This window comes from Mirounga leonina, unplaced genomic scaffold (assembly GCF_011800145.1).
Source record: "Mirounga leonina isolate KUSES-001 unplaced genomic scaffold, KU_Mleo_1.0 Mir_168, whole genome shotgun sequence".
Taxonomy (NCBI): Eukaryota; Metazoa; Chordata; class Mammalia; order Carnivora; family Phocidae; genus Mirounga; species Mirounga leonina.
In genome coordinates this window covers 59,589,508-59,611,887 of record NW_023270426.1, presented here as the reverse complement: position 1 = coordinate 59,611,887, position 22,380 = coordinate 59,589,508, and the positions used below count along the sequence as shown (strand labels likewise).

Sequence of the window (22,380 nt, the reverse complement as noted above, 5' to 3'; positions counted from 1 at the left end):
TATAAGGTGTACATTGTTTGGAGGCAGAGATGTTTCTAAAATACTTGGTCATGTATGAGTAAGCACGTGGTTGTTAATGAACACTCCCATTCCCATACATTTGCAAAGAGCTAAACTGCAATACTATTTAAAACATCAATATATTTTTACTTCAAAACTTTCTAAAAAGAAAGTAGGAAAATAAATAAGTCGTATCTTACATTTATCAAAAAAAGCTATAGAATTAATTCTAAATATAGAATTTTTGAAAAATACAAAGAAATGAACCGATCAAAAGGAAAATGCTAATTTTCCATGGCTTATTTCCTAGTCTCTAAGCCTTTTTGTCTGGGTTCCTTAAGCATCTGCTAAATCAAACTGCCCCATTCATAAAGAGTCGTTCTTTGCTTTCAGACAGTTTGCAACTGGGACAGCACATTAGCAAACCCAAGCCTGCCAAAAGTTGTATCTCAGACTAATGTATTTAGCGGAGAGGGTTAGTGAAGAATGAGGAGTTTATGTCTCAGATTCTCCTTTCTTCAGTTTCATTCAACTTTCCATGCAGAATCCGATGCCTCCTATTCTTGTGTTGCTTATCCATTACGTACTATACAAACTACACAACCTTCTAATTTCAAGGAGCTTTCCAGAACCTACAGCTGTTTTGAACCTCGAGGAATTGTGTCAGTGACTAATAATGTCTTTTTTTTTCTAAACTGTTAAATGAACTATCTGCACTGTAAGACCTTTTGTTTTTTAACTGAATACAGAGAGATAAAGAATGGAGTCTGGAATTAGTGGTACAAACACATTTCTAAACCGGCATCACCAAAATTCAAACACTACATACTTCTTCAAGTTTTCCCTTACTTTTCAAGTGGCATCAGGAAAAAATTCTATCATGTTCATATACAATGCTGAAAATAGCTCGGATAATATCTGATCCATAGATGGTCCTTAATAAGGTTTTGTTTACAAAGAGATTCTCTGCAGCTACTTGGATAGAGATACAAGATATTTTCAAAAGACTAAGAGCTTAATAGAAAGGTCACTAATATTCACACAGATACCGGGGGGTCTGTAGCCACAGTAAAAACTGGTCTTGAGGCAGCATAAGAAAAGAAATCAGAAAGCTAAAATGGGAACAGAAAAGTTATCCACAACTCAGAATCAACATTACTGCATCATCAGCCCTTAAACTCACCTCACATCACTACAACGACTACAAGAATTCCAGGATGCCCAGGCCTCCATGAAAGCAAAAACAGCTGTGTAAAATCTTTGCTTTATTTCACTTGGGTTAATAATTTGTTTCTCATATCACTTGTGCCCTACAAGGGAGAACTGAAAACTGACATACCTTAAACATACATTATGAATTTAAATGTTTGTGCTCCCCCAGAATTCACCTACTGAAAACCTAATCCCCAGGGTGATGGCATGTGGAAATGGGACCTTTGGGAAATAATTGGGTCATAAGGGGGGGACCCCCATGATGAGATTAGTGCCTTAAATGAAGAGATGCCAAAGAGCTTGTTTCCTGTCTCTCTCCACTATGTGAGGACACAGCAATAAGACATCAGTCTGCAAACCAGGAAGAGGGCTCTCACCAGCCACTCTCCATGCCGGCACCCTGATCTTGGACTTCCCAGCCTCTGGCACTGTGAGAAATAAATGTCTGTTGTTTAAGCCACCAGTCTATGGTATTCTTTATAGCAGCCAGAACTAAGACAATGTATATCAATGAGAGTGCTTTGAATCCAGAAGGATACTGACAGCAGAAAAGGCAAAGGACAGAGCTGACACCAAAAATAAAAACAAAAACTCCATCAAATTCTGAAACTCCTCTTGACAAGTTATTATCTCCCAGGTACTCTTGAAAACTGCCAAGTTTGGGAAATGCTACCCTAAGTGCAAACTGATGAAATTAGTTATGCACTTTCATGTATTATTAGGACCAATCTTAAAAAATGTTGTGACATATTTTTTATAAGGCCAAATGTATAGCTTTTTAAAAATTTTCTAAATATATCTCCAAATGTGTTCCGGTAGCAGTGCTCCAGTCCCTTTAACTTCTTGTTCAACATGGCCAAGGCCAGGGGCTCCACCATATGCTCAATTCCACTTCACAGATGCAGATGCCCCATCTGGCCACTCATGTCACAAGAGCATCCCACAAGCCACAGGGGAAGCAGACACAACTGTGTACAAGGCCATGTTCTCTTCACCCATCACTTCAAGAGAAATTCAGGGGTCCTCCAAGAATGGGTTTTCCTCATAGACAGAAGTATGCATCACATCATAAGTTCCCGATTTTGAGGGGACACAAAATACCAATGATAATAATAACAAAAGAGGGAGAGCAGAATCTCCCACCACTAGTGGCAAAACCTTTGGAAACAAAATGGCAAAAGTTCTCCCTCTGGGTGCATGAATTACAAAAAGGCATCCTCTACATACGATAAATCATATATCCCCATAACAGGTCACCGACTAGACCCCTCCACCAGGACTCCTCAAGAAATACACAAATGATGCAAGCTTGAGCAGTGGCCCAGCTGAAAACAAACAAACAAACAAACAAACGAACAAACAAAGACAAGTGTCTTCAGAATAAAAGGGCCTACCCTATCAAATGCTAAGCAAAGTGGGACACAGTCCTGTGGACTTCAGAACACCAAGAAGATTTAAAAAAAAAGCTTTAGAGTTAACAAACAAGTTACCTAAAACAGTAAATAATGTCTTGACCCTCAATTTCTTATCAGCAACTGTGCTATAAAACAATACCTTCCAAGTTCTGAGAAAAGAAATATTTATTTTTATTTTTATTTTTAGAGAGGGGGAGAGAGAGAGAGAGAGAAGGAGGGAGGAGCAGAGGGAAAGGGAGAGAGAGAATCTCAAGCAGGCTCCACACCCAGTGTGGAGCCCAATGCAGGGCTCAGTCTCACGATCCTGAGATCATGACCTAAGCTGAAATTGAGAGTCGGATGTTTAACCAACTGAGCCATCCAGGCACCCTGAAAAAATCATTTTAATCTAAAAATTTCTACCAAGCCAAACTATTAGTGTGAGTTTGAAGTTTTGTTTTTAGCTTCTCAAAGACTCAAAAAGTTTACTTTGCATATTCCTTTTCTGTACATGTATTTGAGGAAGATATACTACAACAAAACCCAAACACGATCCAAGAAGGAAAAAGCAAGAGATCAAGAAAATTCAGGAGCTCAGTAAAAACCATCCCAAGTAGCAGGTGTGAAGCAAGCATAGAAAGCAGTTAGTACGGCTAAACTCACCATCCAACATATATAAGACAACTGGAAGCTATAAAGTGGTGAAGATGGTACATATAAAGGGAGCAGTTAGAAATACTAGAGAAAGCAGCAATAAACCATAAAACAAAGTCTAGGCAAAAATATGAGACCAATTTAAATGTGCATGCTTCAAAAAAATTAATGGAATATGAAACTTCATTTGATACATATTTCGGTTAGCAAAGTATGTAGTGATATAGGATTATAAACTCTTTATCAACCCATTCATACTATTTGAATCTCTATTAAATTTATTTACATAACCAAAATTTGATAAGCATCCTTTATTGCTTTCTAATTTTCAGAATCAACCAATGCCAAATGCATGGAAAACATAACCACACTATCAAAAGTGAGTGCAGATTTTTTTTTAATTTTGGCAATAAAAATAATGTTTTCTTTAATAAAAGTTAAGAAATAAAAAAAGACAAAGTGGAAGAATATGCTATGGGTCCCTAACTTCTTTTTATTAAGTAGATGAGAATCCAGAGATTCTAACTATAGTTAATAGACAAAGAAACAGATTTTTTTTAGTATGTTAATTAAAAATATCTACACAATTTTTCTCATATTGCTTTTTTATTTCTGAAATGCCTCCCCTGCACTATCCATCATGAAAAACTGTATTTATCCTACAAATCCCATTCCTATGTCATATTTTCCCAAATCAACTCAAAAGAATGGCAGATCTCTTTCTCCTTCTTCTCTCAATCTCCCCCCTCCCCACCCTCCTCCATTAACAATTTGTGTGACTACATTACATCATCCATTATTTTCTGACCTGCATTTCAAGTTGGTATACTTTTATTATCACCTGATTAAAATATTAATGTTAGTAGGACCCTTGTTTTATTCTTCCTTATATGGCTTAAGAGCAGACACATTCTCTCCTTGGACTCCCTCAACAAATTGTAGTAACCAATGGTAGCATCCAAACCATCAATGTGGGCAAGATAATGGTTAGTTAACTCTCTCACACAGACAAATACATGTGCAGTTGAACCAAAGTTGAAACTGTTCTAATCATTATAGTACCTTTACTAGAAAGTGGGCCCCATTTTGAAGGAATGCATCATTTCTTATTGGTAGTTTTGTGGTGACTTGGATTTTTTGTTCTGGAAAAATGAGGTTATTTCTCCTGGACATATTTAAGATGCCGTCTTTTGCTTGCAAAGGGTCCACAGCTCCAGCAGGAATATAAAGGGCAGAATAAAACATCTTCACATCTCCTTTAGTTCCTCCTAGTCTTGTAAAACTCAGGGATAAATATCGTTCACCTGGGCTGCTTTCAATCTTTTGGTTTTCCATAGGAAAAAATGTTATTAGGCCATAAACATCATCACTATCCTGAATGTAGAACAAAAGCTGCAGATAAAGAAATAAAATATTAAAGTGTAGAATTCTCACATCTGAGAATACCGAACTGTTGACTTACGAGGCTATTCCGATTTTTAATATTTATTTACATATCATGTCTAAACATGATCACGTTTTATATGTACACCAGAGTAAAAGATGAATCAAAAACAGATTTGGCAAGTTTCCTAATTTATTGTTTGTGGAATTTTTTTGAAGAGTAAATTTTTTATTTACAGAACAGAGCATCTTGAGCAACGGAAACATACATCATTTCTAAAACCAGTGTTCTTCCCGTTGCATCCAACTAGACATAAAAGTGATTTGTGTGATCAAATTCTTTGGCTCTTTTGGAACACGGAAATATTCACACAAGTAAAGCATAACAAATGATCTACCTCTGCTGGTTCGCTCACTTCTGCACCTCCTCGTACTGTATGAGGCAGAATCTGAAGTAAATAAGCTTCTGCCTCTTCTGGAAGATCATCATTAACAACAGTAAGAGAAACTGATGCCAACATCTGCCCTTGTGCAAAATGGAGAACTCCAGAACTTGGTCTGATATCTGCCGTTACTGGTGAGGGATCACTGCTATTCCGTGTCAGTTCCCAGTTCACAGAAATATTCCCGTGGGTGCCACCATTTCTAACCACTGTAATTTCTTCAAATCTAGAATTTTAAAAGAAGTATATATGGTCACATATTATACTGTGTTTCCCTTAGCTGGGCTTTTTCAATGTCAAACTGGCCATGAGATTTTGGTAAAAGCAGAATCCGTATCATAGAGAACGAATGGCTATTTTAATATGAAGGGGGAGTTACATAGATGTGTCCTGGGAACCTATCATAATACGAATTCACTTGCATATTTAAATCACTCTGAAAATAAGAAAGAAAACAGCAAAACCATGGTGGAAGAAGTGACACAGTTCGACACTATGTCCAACAGCACAAATACTAAATCTCAGAATAATATATTAAAATAACTGCAGTAACAGGTTTAAAATAAACCATACCTTGATGTTGTATCTTCATCAATTACAACTGTCCTTTCAAACAAGATACTGTTGAATGACAGGACTCCATAAGGTTTGTCATTTGGCTTAATGGTGATTTGCACAATAGAAGGGGCTAAAAGCACAGCATCTCCCTGCAAGGTATCTTTTAGTAATACAACATGAAATGATTCCGCAATCTCTGGAATGGTGTCATCAACTATCTGAAATTTTAGGTGTGACTCATGAATAAAAGATGGAAAAACAATAGTTGGGGTTGGCTGAAGATCAATGAAGTCTAAATTTTGCTGGGCATGTGCTGTTGAATTCCCAGTTACAATAACATAACTGATTGAAACTTCATATTCATCTGATCCAATCAGATGCCCATTGTCATCTTTTCCACGAACCACTGGAATTAGGAGTATGTGGTCTTCCTCAGGAACCAAATAAACATTCTGAATAAATCTCACGGGACTATCATTTTTCTTAATGATTATCTCAACTGAGCTCCTAGAGGTGTTGATCTCAGCTCCTCCTTCAACATTTTTCAGTTGAATCAAAAATATTTCATCATTTTCTGGTACCTGTCAAATAAATATAAACAGTAGCAAAAATACCAATAGCCAAAACATCTGCAAAGAAACCAAAGTATATAAAGTTGCTATGTTTCAGTACAAAGAAACAAAAAAATTTTAACTGAAGGGAGTAGAGAGGCTTGTTTAATATCTACATATTAAAATATTTTCCAAAGCTACATAATATATTTTAGATAGGGAAGGAAAAGTTCATAAAGCAATGGTATGGACAGGTATTAAAGTATAGGTATAATGTCTTTCAACCCTGATCAATCTTTAGGTAACGCTAATGATTTGACAGTAAATCTGGGCATAAAATTTTACTACTTTTATCAGAAGTAGCATGATAGTAATCTAATAATAATATATAAGATTATCTAAGAATCTGGAATAATATTATCACAGATAAAGAATATCTAAGAATCTGGAAAACTAACACATTACGCATCACATGCAAATTGTTAGTTTTCAACATGTGAATTATTCTTGCTTTTCTCTAAATGATTTCTAATTCGAGAGGTAAACATATACCAATCATATGATTTCCAAAATACACATCATGCCTCTGGAGAACAAGCTGTAAGAGTCACTATCAGGCAAATGTTGACATTGTTAGAGTGAAACTTTTTTTTTTTTTTTTTGCAACTACACAGAAATCCTAGGGATAATCTTCACTATGCTGTTTAAATAAATTCTGTTTTATGAATGAAAGGGAAAAAACAAATCTTTTTACCTCTATCAACAGCGATATAAAAGGTAAGGCTATTTATCTAAAAAAAAAATGCTGTGATTTGATTGATCTTTTTATTGCCCAATTTTACTGAGGAATAATTGACAAATATAATTATAATATATTTTAAATGTACACATGATGGTTTGATGTACATATACATTTTGGAATAACTGCAGAGATCCAGAGAACTAACACACTCATCACCTCACACAGTTGATTCTTTTTGTGAGTGACTCAACACTTACGATCTACTCTCAGCAACTTTCAAGTATACAACACTGTATTATTAACTGCAGGCACCATGCTGTACATTAGATCCTCAGAAGATGATCTTTTAAGTTTCTAGTTAAAATGTATAATTAATCGTTGCCCCAAATTATAACCTTCTCAAGGATCTAAAAACAAAAGGTTTTTACTAGCTTAAAGAACCAGATGAACTAGAGTTATCAATGTTACCTAATATTTCATTTTTTCAAGAGAAACAATTTCTAATAATGTCTTCTAAATTGTTTGTTTCTCTTCTCTTGGGATTTGTTGTGATTTGATTTCACGATTTTTTTGTAGTAAGGTTGAGGGATGGTTAAAAATTCCCAGCTATTTTATTCTCTCTTTTTTTCTGACAATATTAAGATTATTTTATTAAAAGTTATGTTTTCTCTCATTTCTCTCATTATCTCATTCACAAGAGATACCCTTGCACATTATTGTTCAAATCCATTCCCTTCTTAGTTAAGTTAGCTGTGTCATCTCAATCCTTGGTAACTTCAATGTGAAATGTAAAAACAACTAAAGCCTTCCCTTGACTGTGAACATTTAAAATATCCAAACAAAAGAGTATCAATTACAATAGAATTTTCTTTGCTTTCTTAGTAAAATACTTATGCTGGGTAGGTAGTACTGTATACCTGCTCAAAACGGAAACCACTAACAAAAATCAATCATCAGGGTTTACAAAATGCTTAAGTTTTTGTACTACGTGTGGCTGCCAGTTATTTTCAGGTTCATCAGCTTTTAGATATATAATTTTATGTAATAGCAGGAAGGGAAGAATGAAGGGGGGGAAATCAGATGGGGAGACGAACCATGAGAGACTATGGACTCTGAGAAACAAACTGAGGGTTCTAGAGGGGAGGGGTGGGGGGGGGATGTGTTAGCCTGGTGATGGGTATTAAGGAGGGCACGTTCTGCATGGAGCACCGGGTGTTATACGCAAACAATGAATCATGGAACACTACATCAAAAACTAATGATGTATGGTGACTAACATAACATAATAATAATAAAAAAAAGTTTTTTGAAAAAAATAAAAATAAAGTCAATATCTCCTATCAAAAAAATAGATATATAATTTTATCTGAAATAAATTAGGTAAATATTAATCAGATATATTCCAAAATGGCTCTTTATAGCTAAAGTATACAATAACTAGTTAGTACAGTACACTAACCTACATAGGACTATGTTCTTGAATAATTTCAAATACTGCACACAGTTTCATGCTTGACATAATGTTCTCCAACATGTCTGTACTGCAGGCAGAGTCCCTGTCCCACTGAAGCATTTACCATTATCTTACCTCATCATCAAGTACTGTCAAGTTGTAGACTACTGTTGCTCTGCCAGGGGGAAAGGTAATATTTCCTTGAACTGGGCTCAAATCTTCCTCAGGTGGATTTGGGCCACCCTCTACCTGCAAAGAAACACACAGTGCCATCAATAAACACAAAATATTTCACAAGAGTAAGAAAGCATTACTGTGATTTTGACTGACAAAAATCTGAAATTCACTTAAAAATGTTTTGAGAGAAGAATTAAAACTATACGTAAGTCTGTCCTTCTAATTAATAGTCAAGGCCTATAATATAGATCTTGACTATAATCACATTAAACTACATGGTTTCTAAGTGCTTTCTCTTTTTTTCCTCAGCCATTATATTAAATCTGAGAAAAAAACATATTTTCTTGAGAAGAAGGTATTCAAAATTGGTCAATTCTCTTAAGTAACGGAATCAAATGGCGGTACCACCACTGACTGTGTAACGTTGGGCAAGACATTAAACAACCCCAAGGGACGCCTGGGTGGCTCAGTCGGTTAAGCGTCTGCCTTCGGCTCAGGTCATGCTCCCAGGGTCCCTGGATCGAGTCCCGTGTCAGGCTCCTTGCTCAGTGGGGTGTCTGCTTCTCCCTCTCCCTCTGCCTGCCGCTCCCCCTGCTCGTGCCCTTTCACAAATAAAATCTTTTTTAAAAAATAAAGAAACAATCCCGAGGAACATTTTCCTCATCTTTAAAATAGGCATAATAATATCCACTTCACAGGCTAGGTGTGAAGATGTAAATAAGATCATTCCTTTTAAAAAGTACTTATTAAGTACTTTGTGCCTGATTTCTTTTACATGTTAAGGATATAGTTGTGAACAGGCAAACTCCCTACCCATAAGAACCTCACATTTAATGAAAGGGAAAAATGATAAATAAATGTGTATTTTTCAGATGATGATAAGTATTATGGAGAAGAAAATAAGAAGGGCATGTGGGAGACAAAATTCTGGGAAGAGATGCTGGTTTTTATATGAGGGAGAATCAGTGTAAAGCACTTAGAACACTAAATGGCGTAATTAAGTTCTCAGCAAACGTTAGTTGTAATTATTTCAACAAAACAAAGGCTCAAGACTCAAGAAAGTAACTTCAGACATCCAGAAAGTAACATTCAAAATTTGCTATTTTACCTTATCTTTCCCCAGCCAATTTTTTCCCCACATTTGTTATTAGATACATTTTCAAAAATGTACTATCTAAGCACATATTCTCAAGTACATGAAACATTCTTTAAGACTTCCTGTGTAGAACTTGCAAGACTACCACATATTTAATCACTGTTACTATGTTTTTCATGCATTATTCTCTTACGCCATTTTATTTTTTTATGCAGTTAACATAACCATCATATGATGTAGGTCTCCATGAGCACAAGAAGAACTCTTCTATGCTTCAGAATTATGTTATATAAATCCAACTATCCATTTAATTGATATTGCTATTAATAATTAAGATAGAAACTGGTAAGATAGAAATTAATGCTCCAATATTTGAAAACAGCATATGAACATGTTCTAGATATTATAAAACACAAAAATTAGTTGAAGATTTGACTATGTATCTCATAAAATAGCAATATGGTGACACATTGGTGTGCATGTGGTTGTTAAGCAATCAAATGGAATGGTGACAGCTAGCACCCTAAGAAATGTGCCTCACCCACAGCCTATCTTATTCATGTCAAATGCTGTAACACATATGGACCTCCATGATGGAGTGTGACTGCTCTTAACAGCATCCATTAAGAGTTTTTTTTTTTTAATGGGGAATGTAAATGAGAGAAGACTAGATATCAAATAATTTTACATAAGCCTAAGTAACCCATGGGCATTTTAAAAATTCATATCCTTGAAAAGGTTTATCATAAAGGTTTGATGGATTTTATAGAATTAACATTATTATTTTATTTTGTGGTTTATTATTACCACCCCTGTATATAAAATGATACATTGTGCTTCATGATAGCATAGTATATGCAAGCAGCAAGAAAAACATTTTTTATTAACTATGAAATTTATCAGAAATAAATAAAAATAAAAGTATTGACTTTCATTTCATTTTTATTAAGGGTCATGCTTATTATACAAAGGACTTTGATTTTTTAAGTTATAGCCACCTGATGTGAACTCTGAATTGTTACCATTTAAAGTGATTTCAGAGTAAACTTACCTCAAAAGTCACAGTAACCATTCCATAAGTTCCTTTTTCTCTGATGAGAGTAAGAGGCACAGATTCATTTCTGCCCCTGGGCTCACTCACTGCGATTGAAAAAGGCTATTGGGAACAGCAAAGACAATCAGGCACTCATCAGCCAGAGGTAGAGGTGGTGCAAACTGTTATCTTGAAATACTAAATTTACATAGATAAATTAATCCACATCATACCCTAAGAATGTGGTACATCCTAGCATTAATTAGCGCTAGCTAATAAAAAGGCTTGAAAGGTTAAAAATAATAGTGTAAAGGGAACATAAAACTTAGTCAGGCAAAAGATGCAAGTTCTTGTCCTGATTCTACTACCATCAGCTGGCTATTTTGCTGAAGGATCTTAAAGGTTATCTAGTTGAAAGATGAGAAACTCAAATGCTCACAGGGACCCGGATGTCACAAAATCAAGCTGTACCTCCACACCAGAGAAGCTCATTGGGACCACCCACTGGGAGCTCCGCCAACAGGCCTTTCTCCCAACCACTATGACCTTCTCATTGGTCAGCCTGCCAATGAAAAGCAGAGAACTGCCAACAATTTTCAGGACATGATCACTGGGGGAAAGAAGCCAGGGCTTCAATGCTGAAACATGCTGGCTTCGCTGCCTGAAACCAGGCCTAGAAGAGGAGGAAGAGGGAAACAGCCAGGTGCATGCTAGCTAGGGCAGAAGTGCCCATCTCTCCTGGTGACCCTAAGCCTCAGTGTCCTATCCATAAATGGGGATCAGAATACCTTTCGCAAAGACATCAGACATCATCAATGCTATCTTCATCATCAACATGACCATCTTCCAGACAAGGAACTGAAGCCAGCCTATTTAGCAACTACTGTGAGCTCAACAGTTAACTTTGTTTCATTTTAACCACAGGGGCAAGTGCCCAGTCAGGAGCTGCCTGGCAGCACTGCAACCACAACAGTTGGGGACCTGGGACCAATGCTAGAGACTATAGGATTCATTCCCAGAGGCTAAGAGGTACTATGTCAAAAGAAGGAAAGGAAAGGGAAAGGGAAAGGGAACGGGAAAGGGAAAGGAAAGGAAAGGGAAAGGGAAAGGAAAGGAAAGGGAAAGGGAAAGGAAAGGGAAAGGGAAGGGAAAGGAAAGAGAAAGGAAAGGAAAGGGAAAGGAAAGGAAAGGGAAGGGAAAGGGAAGGGAAAGGAAAGGGAAAGGAAAGGGAAAGGGAAAGGAAAGGAAAGGGAAAGGAAAGGGAAAGGGAAGGGAAAGGGAAAGGAAAGGGAAAGGAAAGGAAAGGAAAAGAAAGGAAGGGAAAGGAAAGGGAAAGAAAGGAAGGAGGGTGGGAGGGAGGGAGGGAGGGAAAGGAAAGGAAAGGAAAGGAAAGGAAAGGAAAGGAAAAGAAAGGAAGGAGGGTGGGGGGAAGGGAGGGAGGAAGGAAGGAAGGAAGGAAGGCAGGCAGGCAGGCAGGCAGAAAACTTTAAACAAGTCAGTATGAGGTTAGGGGTGATAAGCTAGGAGTGAATATAGAAAAAAGACAGTAAGGAGAAAAATTAAGCAATTAAGAGAGCCTGCTTTATAATTAACTAGTAATTCCCTATCATTTAAATAGAATTGACTGATTAATTAATTTAATAAATTTTGTAAATGACAATATAATGGAGGTCACAATGTCTACTATATTGACATTATCCACATCTTTTTTAATAAAGATGCTGCAATTAAAAGATCATATTTATCTATAGCTTGCCTTGTTTCAGAGATAATTTAAGGTAAGAAAATGACATACAATGCACCAATTTAGCAGCAATCTAAATTGGAAAATAAATAAAAAGCTGGGGAGTATCATATCATCTTTTAGTAATGATAATTAGTAACATGATTCAAAAAGACTCAGTATCAGGAAGGTTATTGTAGTCTAAAACTTAGTGGCAAAATCCAATTGTATCCAAGATAAATTTTGTTTTAAGAGCTGGAAACAATCTCTCTCAAGGGGGAACCTGTCTTGTGTATTTGTTTCTAAAGATAAAACTCTCTGAACATAGGACTTGCCAAGGACACAGGAATTCGGTGATCAGGGGAAAAAAATGAACTGCTGAGTAAAACTGAGGGGGATGACAAGGAGTTTTAACCTTTAAGAAATATTAATAAGTGGGAAAATCTCAGGGAAGGGATTGACTACAGAATTTTTAAGAACTGTAATGTCTTCATTCCATTCAATTTTGAGTTTACTATAAGTTTTTCCAGTACTCTTCCAGTAAGTTTTTCTCATCTCCCAAGTTCCCAAGGAGGCTGACAAACAGTATTTTCTTCAAGTGGCAACTGAGGAAATCGAGCAAAAGGAACTAGACTACAACATCTGCTACAGACTGTTTGTTCTATTCCCAAAGTCATGTTCAAATCAGGTCATGTTCGGAGGTGGGGCCTTTCCGGAGGTGACCGGGTAATGAGGGCAAAGCTCTCATGAATGGGATTAGTGCCTTTATCAGAGAGACCTCAGACAGCTCCTCTGCCCCTCCTGCCCTATGAAAGCACAAGAAGATGTCCGGGAAGCAGGTCTTTACCAGACACCAAATCTGCTGGCACCTTGACCTTGGACTTCTCAGCCTCCAGAACTGTGAGAAATACATTTCTGCGGTTTTACAGTTACAGCAGAATTCTGTTACAGCAGATGGAACAGACTTAGACAACATCCAAGTTAGAGACCAGCAAAGGAGGTAATGAATGAGTCAGGTGGAATATCAGCAGATTAGGACAAGAGATGGCCACGATCACATAGGCCTCCTGCAGCTGAAGAAATCTTAGGTAGAACAAATGAACAGTCTACAAAATGTGGGACATGGATGAAGTTCGAGTGAATTTTATTTAAATATCAAGTGGCAGGATGATGCCAGGTAACATCATGAAAAATAACAAAAAAATTTAGTAACTATTACCCAGCAACCACAAGAGGAATCAAATTGCAACCATACCATATTAAATGAAATAATTCCAAATGCATTGTCATTTGATAATATTGTCACAGTCACAGTCCTTGGCCATCCAAGCTTCACATTTGCTGAAGGTTTCTAAATAAAAGCCGTAAGTTAATAAAATTAATAAGTTAATAAAATTAAAAATAAGAGACACAGAATCATTTTAATAGAGTTTGTCTTTATGTAATTGTTCAGAATATGAATAAAAATACAAGTACACTTTTAATGCTGATTAAGAAAATATATTCAAACTAAGTCAACATGGTAAAGCAGTCCCAAATAGAAACTTTTTAAAAAGTTTAAAAAACCATTAATCACTGGCTATTAAAATATAAATCAATATAATGGTAAGTATCACTGGCTAGTAATGCTATATTATAATTACTCTAATGTCATTACTAATATAACAGAGAATTAAGTAAGCAGTATGAAATTCTATTCAAATATGATCTCTTTTCTTACACTACAGAAGGTGCCAAAGCTTAAGAATTATTTATTCTATAAATCATAGAGCCAAATTAAAGATAAAATATTAAAACATCTTTTCTAATCAATAAGGGAAGAGTGTTCTTCAACATTTCTATTGATACTCAACAGCAGCATAAAGGAATATGCAAAAAAGGAATATACAAAAGCAAAACAGGACTATTTCAAGTATCATTTGCACAAAAATTTTACTCATACTGACCTAAACATTCTAAAAAAAATTCTCAATGCCCCTCAGAAAAATTAACTAGAACAGTGTTAACAGTCATTACCTCAACCTAACAGATCAAGCCATAAAGGATAATTAAACCTTGGGCTATTCAAGCATTTTTCCCAGAGGCAGTCCAAAATGATTCTAAGGCAGAGGGACCTCCCACTTCCACGCTTGCTTTTTGTATCCCTCTCCTTTGAACTCAGAAGTCTTGGTCATTCTTTGTGCATCTGGTAGCAGGGGAGGGATAAAAGAGAAAGGGGCCAAATGGAAGACAGGTTTTCTTGAGCATCTGTCACGGCAATTCCTAAATAAGCTGAATGGATCCAAAAACCAACTGCAGAATCTTCTAAACAAGATTGTCTGAGGAATAATAACCAGACCGTGGAATTGCCAAAAAGGCTGTCAGTTCTGAGTTCTACGAAAACCACCTCCAGTCTCTAGATGGGCTTATCTCTAGAGAAACAGATTTTTAAGCACTGTAAGGTTTCTCTGAGTTTCAGGTGGGTGGCAGGGTCAAGAAGGAATTACCTGTAATGTTAAGTGAAAAATAAAAGTTTCATCAGGCTCTGGTAAGTCATCATCACATACGGCTATGTACACTGTCCGATTTGTTTCTCCAACAGGTATAAACGCTGCAGCATATGTGTCAAAAAAGTCACCGGTGTCATGTCCATAGAGCTACCAAATGCAAAATACAGAGAGTTCTTACAACACTGTTAGGACAAGCAAAACTGACGCTAATTGGAGCAATCAACAGAAAAAACAGGAATCATCAACTCACACTGCTGTTTACAGACAGGATGTACAAAAACAAAACAAGTATTTAACAACCGACAAAAATCACCTTCAAAAACATTATTAAAAATGATTCTAAACAAAAACATTTGTTTATGCTCTGGAAGGTAAAGGAATCATTACACAGAAAAGTAATAATTATAGGGCGCCTGGGTGGCTCAGTTTGTTGGGCTACTGCCTTCGGCTCAGGTCATGATCCTGGAGTCCCTGGATCGAGTCCCGCATCGGGCTCCCTGCTCGGCAGGGAGTCTGCTTCTCCCTCTGACCCTCCCCCCTCCCATGTGCTCTCTCTCTCTCTCTCATTCTCTCTGTCTCAAATAAATAAATAAAATCTTAAAAAAAAAAAAAGAAAAGTAATAATTATGTAGGAAAGTAAGGATGTGAATTTTTTTCTCTCTGCCTCTTAACTGATCTGAAGTGGATTACAGCAAACCTGACAAGAAAACTAACTGTAGCTAAAACTCTCCCAAAGAAGAGGTGGAAATAGCCTGCCAAAATGTATCAGGAAAATCAGTTATTTACCCTATGGGTTTCAAAGAAATGCTTTTTCCAAAAATTTCAACTGAAGTTTTATTTATATTCTCCCCCACAACTCCAATAAAGATCCAATTCCTTTAGCATTCCAAATTATTAGTCATTGTAAACTTTTCCTTAACTGTCGAAGACTTCATTCTGTAACTTCAGCATTGCTAATAAGATTTTCGAGGGAGCAGTAATTATGAAATTATAAAGGGCAACTTCTTATGCAAAGCTAAATGAGATTTCTTTTGCCAAAGATCTCACAATGAACAATTTAGCTACTGGAAAAAAACTATGATTTAGTACACATAAAAAATGAAGAACATGTATAGGAAAATTATAGTCAATTTCTAGTTTTCTTTTATAAGAATAAAGTTTAAATACTTGAGATACCCAATTAAGCTGTTAAGGGTATTGAAAAACTTGTACTCCTTAACATAAAAAATGGCACAGTCTTTTAGAAAGCATTAGCTATCAAGAGCCACTGAAACAAAGAGAAAAACACAGTAATCCAGCCCCCCCAAAAAATCACTTAACAACCCAAAATATGTAAAAATTGATACATATGTAAACATTTTCATCAAAGCAGCATTTACAGCAGCAAAAATTGGAAGCAACCTCAATGACAAACAGGTGAAAAATGATTGAGAAATGATGATGCCACCATTGTGAGAAACTGTGAAAATGACAAGGCAATCCCAAAACCTCTCTATGATACAACTGAAATTATGCATCAAAGATTACCAAGTATAATGTATACTCAAGTTCACATGAATTCAGTAAATATGTTCACATGTCATAAATTAAAAACTCAAAGCAATGCACAAAATTATAAAACTGGGTTTCTTTCGTAGGTAGTCTTTCTTATCTCTTTTTACAATGTTTCACAATGTGGTAATTTAACCTCCTGCTTCAAAACTTTTTCTTGAAAAAAAAATTTCAAGTACTTTGGGCCTCAAATATAGCAATACCTTAGTGGTCATATGACATTACTTTCTGGTTAAACATAGACATAAATATATGCACACATAATCCATCCAATAACTGTGTGCAAGATAGCCTGATAGTTAAACAAATCCTGCCTAACTTCTACTTAAGTTAATGTACTTCCTTTCTCCCAAGCTCTCTGACGAAAGTCATTTTTAATTTGCCATTTTTCTGCTTTTAAATATTTATGTATCTTCCCTAAACCACATGAAATAATCTGAGCCGAGATAACATGGATCCAAATTACTCAAAGTAAAATTTTCTTTTACTTAGAAATACTTATTCATGTCTTTGGTTTTTATTTGTTTTAAAATAAATATATGAACATTTTAAAATAATCAGTCTATACTGTTATAATACTACTATTGCCGAGTGCATATGCTACCTTGGAGCATTATATAAACTATAAGAAGTATGAATGGAATAGTGTAACTGCAAGTCATCTATCATAATGAAACTACTCAGAATTTCAAACAGTTAAAAAAATTCTTGTCACTAAAACGAAGAAATTTCATACCATCTATTTCAGTAATAGAACCACATCATTTCTTACCGATACAATTGCAGTGACATTTGCCGGCTCTCCTATCCTTTCGATGACAAGACGAATAACTGTTGTACTTGTTTCATTAACTACAAATTTTGTTTGTCCGGCAAACCTTATTTCTGTTCCTCCAAACACAAAAGTGATGAATAAAGCTGAGAGGAGATTTACTAGTAAAGATGCAGAGGGCATCCCTATAAGAAAAAAAAAAAAAAAAAAAAAAGCTTTGTTCACAAAACATATCTAATGTATTTTCATTAGATTGTGTTTACCTACAGGTATAAACACAGAGTGGAGAGCTAGACAATAAGCAACTAAGACAAAAATACATCAAATATTAAGCACCCAACTTAAATATGTGATCAAAGAAGCAAGTTAAAAATCACAATCTCTTCTGTGGTTCTTTTTTACAATTCATAACTACTTTTTGTTCTTTAACTTATATATCAAGATCATAGTTATTAGTAGCCTTAAACTTATTCATTAAATTAGGATTTTTAAAATTTTTGACCCTAAAATTTGTTCTAAGAAAAACACAAAACAGTACCTTGGAAATGGAATTAAAGCCCATATTCCCCCCAAATTAAACTGTAAAATGCAAGCTAAAACTAAAAAATTATCAAATGGATCAATAATCTTAATGGGGCTTCTTCATCTTTTTATTTGATGATCACACAAATATGAGAGAACGTTTAAAAGTGGTATGTAAAAGCAGTTGAAGCTAAAACTTTATTATAAGTTGATTTCTTGGTTGTGTCTACCTTTTCCTGAAATTTATCTCATTTGAGAATGTTTTAAAAAGAATTTTCAGTTAGTGCAAGGAAATGCTAATGTTTTCAACATAAATTTTCAGGACTTCAATTTCTCCCATTTTACTAGCTAAAATCTTAATATCATTTCTTAGAAAATGTCTATGTTGCTTTAAAAACAAGCAACATAGACAAAAATTTGACAAAGTGTGTAGTTCCTTCTTTTCCATAAGTTCTATTGTTTTTTTCTTAGTAGAATGTGTGTGTTTATGAGTCATCAGTAGTGTTCCTGCTTTCAGCACTGTGTGATTCAAGTGTTTTCAAAAGCACAACAGTGCAGTGGCCTCTTGAAAGCACTGTTGTTTTGTAATGTAGATGTACCTCTAAAAATGTGAACAATTGATCTCACGGATCATTAAGATTCCAATGGATTATGTGATCAGTCACACGAACAAAACAAGTTCATGTGTTTTAAAGGAGAGTTGCATTATGCACTCTATGAGCCAAAATGCTTCCTATTAATCTTTACCTTGGTCAAGAAGTAATAAAACTTTCATGTATGTGGTATTTCCACATGGCTACACATGGCTTTGTATTTAGAAACCACCAAACACACAAGTTCTTGATACATTTTAATTTAAATGCAATTTTCTCAGTCAAGCATATTCAAACAATGCAATCTGAGATGGTTTAATGATGTCTCACATATTTATGGCTGCAAAATCCACAGACAAGGATGCAGAGGTCAGACGGAGGCCAGGAAGGAGACACAGGCCAACAGGGACAGAGATTCCGGAGGACTAGGGCAATCTGTACACCTGCGCCTTCTCTCTAAGAATGTTCACCTGTCATGGTAATAAGGGACTTGGGAGAAGAAATAAAACAGCTCTCTCTTCCCTGACTTCTAAGGCAGAAACCTTAACCAAAAGAAAGTTAATTTAAAAAATGAGAGAAAGAGAAGGAAAAAGGCAAAGCCTGGGGTGAGGCAGAGGAGTAGGAGCAGCTCTGGGGCCACCAAAGACAACTGAAGATCTTCTGTGGAATTCTAAAGCCAGAATGATTTCACACCTCACTTATGACAAATAGTGGGAAAGAAATGAACTAGGAATGAGAAAGAGAATACAGAATGGAGGGGTGAGGAGGCAGTGAGCTTGGCTTTGGATGTGTAAGAAAAAGATCAACTTTGGTCTATTGTGATTTTGGAAGAAAAAATTCCTTGAACGTAAGATGTGACAGAACTTTGAGCTGAGAGAAATAAGAAGACACCTGAAGTTCTAAGTGAGAAAGAGTGAAAGTGAATTATAGCATGACAAAGGGGAATCATGAATGGCGGAGGAACTAAGTTCTCAAAATTTGTTCTGCATCAGAATCAATTCAAATGTTTGTTAAAAATGTTAACTCACTCAAAATTTCTGATCCAGGGAATTTAGGTTGAGGCCCGGGAATCTACATTCAACAGGCAGCCCTGTTGATTCTAATGTAACTGATCCTTGAGATACACTTGACATACACTGTCCTAGACTGTGAGGAAGAGTGTGAGGAGTGTGTTCTGGAGTGGACGTACAATAGACCACATTTGCAGGTTTGAGTTAATTATTGAATTTTTCAATGCAGTATGCTTGAACTTACTGCAGACTTCCTTATACATGTTTTTCTATATGTTACTATATTATATTCTAAGATTCCATATATCCTGAGGAAAAACTGCAAAGACCTATAGGAAGTGATCAGAACAGCTAATGTTTATGTACTGTTGTTGCAGAAACTTTATATAATAATAACACAATGAACCTTCACAACATCCCTGTGAAGAAGGTACTAGTAGCATTAATCCCATTTATAGCTGAGGAAACTAAGGCACAGAGAAGTTAGTTAACACATGTGGTGCTACTTAACTAAGTGCTACTTAAGTGACCAGGCAGGATTTGAACCCAGCAGTCCACTTGCAGACTTTACCCCATAACCATACTATATTGCCTCTTACATTCTATTCCCACAAATCATGTCTCCATCTTGAAAAATTTGGTAGATTTGCTTATGCTACCTGTTTCCAAACATTCAAATATTTTAAACTCATGCACAATAACCAAAACTTCCATAAATCTGTATAATTACAAGTCTCCTAAAAGTGTGCACATTATTATTCTAATAAACATTATATTTATTTAACAGAAACTACAGTTCTCCTGACTATTTTAAATATTTAATAGCATCTTTTAATGTCAGGACCAATGAGCTCAAGTGGTACATTCTTGCTATTTCCCAGGCAATTAGAGCTCCAAGATCTTGTGGTTAAGTCAGTAAATTCATTTTAAATTGGTGCACATCAATGAATTTTGAGATTATGTGAAATGAACAAACAAGCATGATTGGAAATGCCTCAAATTCTGTGACATCATTGATAATTGACTCTCCCCTGCTTTCATCTTTTCAACTTGTAAGAAAAGTTGTTGAGGCAAAGTTGGCATTCAAAAGAAACTAAAAGATGAAGAAACAGCTTTGAAAATGAAGTTCCCATTAAAAGACAGGCATAATTACACAAATACTGAAGTTTCTTTTTTAGAGTAACTAGGTACATTTTCCTCTATCGTACTAAAAATCTAGTCTTTGGAACTCCCTTTATTAAACTCAGAAGACTAGGCATTAACAACTGACACAACACATAAGTATTATATTATTTCAGGTAACTTTTCTCTTACTAGATCTAAGAAAAGTTTTACATGACTCATCAGACCACCTCTTTTAAACTTCTCTGTAACATGAATTCCAAACAACATGTGCTTAAAGATGTCCATAATTCATATTCTGTCACAACTGTAAAAGAATAATTTTAGCATTCTTAAGTCATTCCTCTGCTCTGCAGTGGCATGATGTTCCAATATTCAAATCCTCTCCTTTTCAACTATCATCATGTTCTCCTCACACCTTGCTCAGTATGATTCAAAGGAAATGAAAGCTGTTCCTGTCAATAGATCTCTTATCTCTGAATAGATTTCTAATCATGTTAAAACAATATGAGATTTATGTTACTTTCTTGCTTCTTATTTCCTGAATTTTACTATGAAGCTTTGACAGAGTCCTGATAACATATAGGCACAAAGTGTTTGGTTTTTAGATTCCAGTAATCACATTCAGCCTATACAAAAAGCCATCTAATTCTGCAAAAAACATTTCAAAATTAAAAATCAGGAACGTATTAGAATAGTACCTACAATGCAAATTGGTTGCTTTCAGAAGAGCAGATTAAAACATGGCTATATCGGGCACCTGCTCCTGCACATTGTGCAGCACCCCGGGCTCATTACTGAGGATATAAACATCCATAAGATAACGGTTCTTGGCTCCATGATTCTCGCGGCAATGGGCAAATGACTCAGATCAGGCCAACCCAAACCAAAAGGACAATTCTGAGATTCCTGCTTAAGCATAAAGATGCAGATTCCCTCTACTGCTGGATTCGGGATCATTTTGATTGGGGACAGTTTCCTCCAAAGCCTGGAAATGAAGCCAAAACATTTTGCCAGAGACAGAGCCAAGAGGTGGAGAGGAGCCAAGTCTTGATAATCAAGCTCAGCTTCCTGAATCCAGCTTTACCCTGGCCTTTTCAGTTACTGAGGCAATAAATTACATTTTTTTTTTTGATAGCCAGCTTAGGCTGGAATTTCTGTCACTTTCAACATTGATATTTATCCATTAACGTCCAATCTGTGACACTATGAACCCATGTCAGGATATACCAAGTGGAAGTTTCCTTCTCTTTCACTCCAACATTCAACAGTCTTAGTCTTTCTAAACTTCTGTGAAAGAATACCACACTAGCTATCTTTCCTGTTCCCATGCAGTTATTACCACCATCTATAATATTTTCTCCTTCCACCTCAAAACTGACAATGACTAGTAAGGAAATTTAGGACATGCAAACCAAAGATGCCTTCACAATAAAACGAAGTGGGACAGGAGTACACCACATTGACTCAGTGTTCTGGAAAAGTTGATGCATTCTGATTGTCCCAAGGAACCCCAATATTACGCTTCTTTAAATCAGCATAGCATTAATTCCTTTCTCTTGCTTTTTTCCTGAATCCCTAGCTCTTAACTTTCTCTTTGGAAAACCTACTGGTACTCACTAACTTTATTTTCCACTTGGATTACTCAGCACACAACATATTAAACATCATTTATAATACTCTCCAACACAATATGTCATACTAACCACAGAAGTCTAAATCCTGCTTATCTTCCTCCTATCTCACCTCTAATTACCAGTACCTTAGGAAAGATAGTAAGTATAGTATATCCTAAGTAAATGGGAATAGCCCTCTATTTGAAGTTTCAGTAAGTTTGTAGGAACAGAATAGAATAAAGTAATAAATGAGAATCAGCACCCAATAGATGACAACATAAAGAAA

The 22,380-nt window shown here is 35.8% G+C and overlaps 1 protein-coding gene across 1 annotated transcript in view; it reads right to left on the bottom strand.

Annotated features, from left to right (window-relative positions):
- ADGRV1 (adhesion G protein-coupled receptor V1) overlaps positions 1-22,380 on the bottom strand; it is a 556,689-nt gene that overhangs the window by 456,526 nt on the left and 77,783 nt on the right. Inside the window, exons 2-9 of the mRNA XM_035014847.1 lie at positions 17,232-17,416; positions 14,906-15,055; positions 13,675-13,770; positions 10,715-10,819; positions 8,526-8,639; positions 5,660-6,225; positions 5,042-5,312; positions 4,323-4,652 (exon numbers count right to left, since the gene is read on the bottom strand). Coding sequence (XP_034870738.1) covers positions 4,323-4,652; positions 5,042-5,312; positions 5,660-6,225; positions 8,526-8,639; positions 10,715-10,819; positions 13,675-13,770; positions 14,906-15,055; positions 17,232-17,414 — 1,815 coding nt within the window. The 5' untranslated portion in view covers positions 17,415-17,416. The remainder of the gene's footprint in view (positions 1-4,322; positions 4,653-5,041; positions 5,313-5,659; positions 6,226-8,525; positions 8,640-10,714; positions 10,820-13,674; positions 13,771-14,905; positions 15,056-17,231; positions 17,417-22,380) is intronic.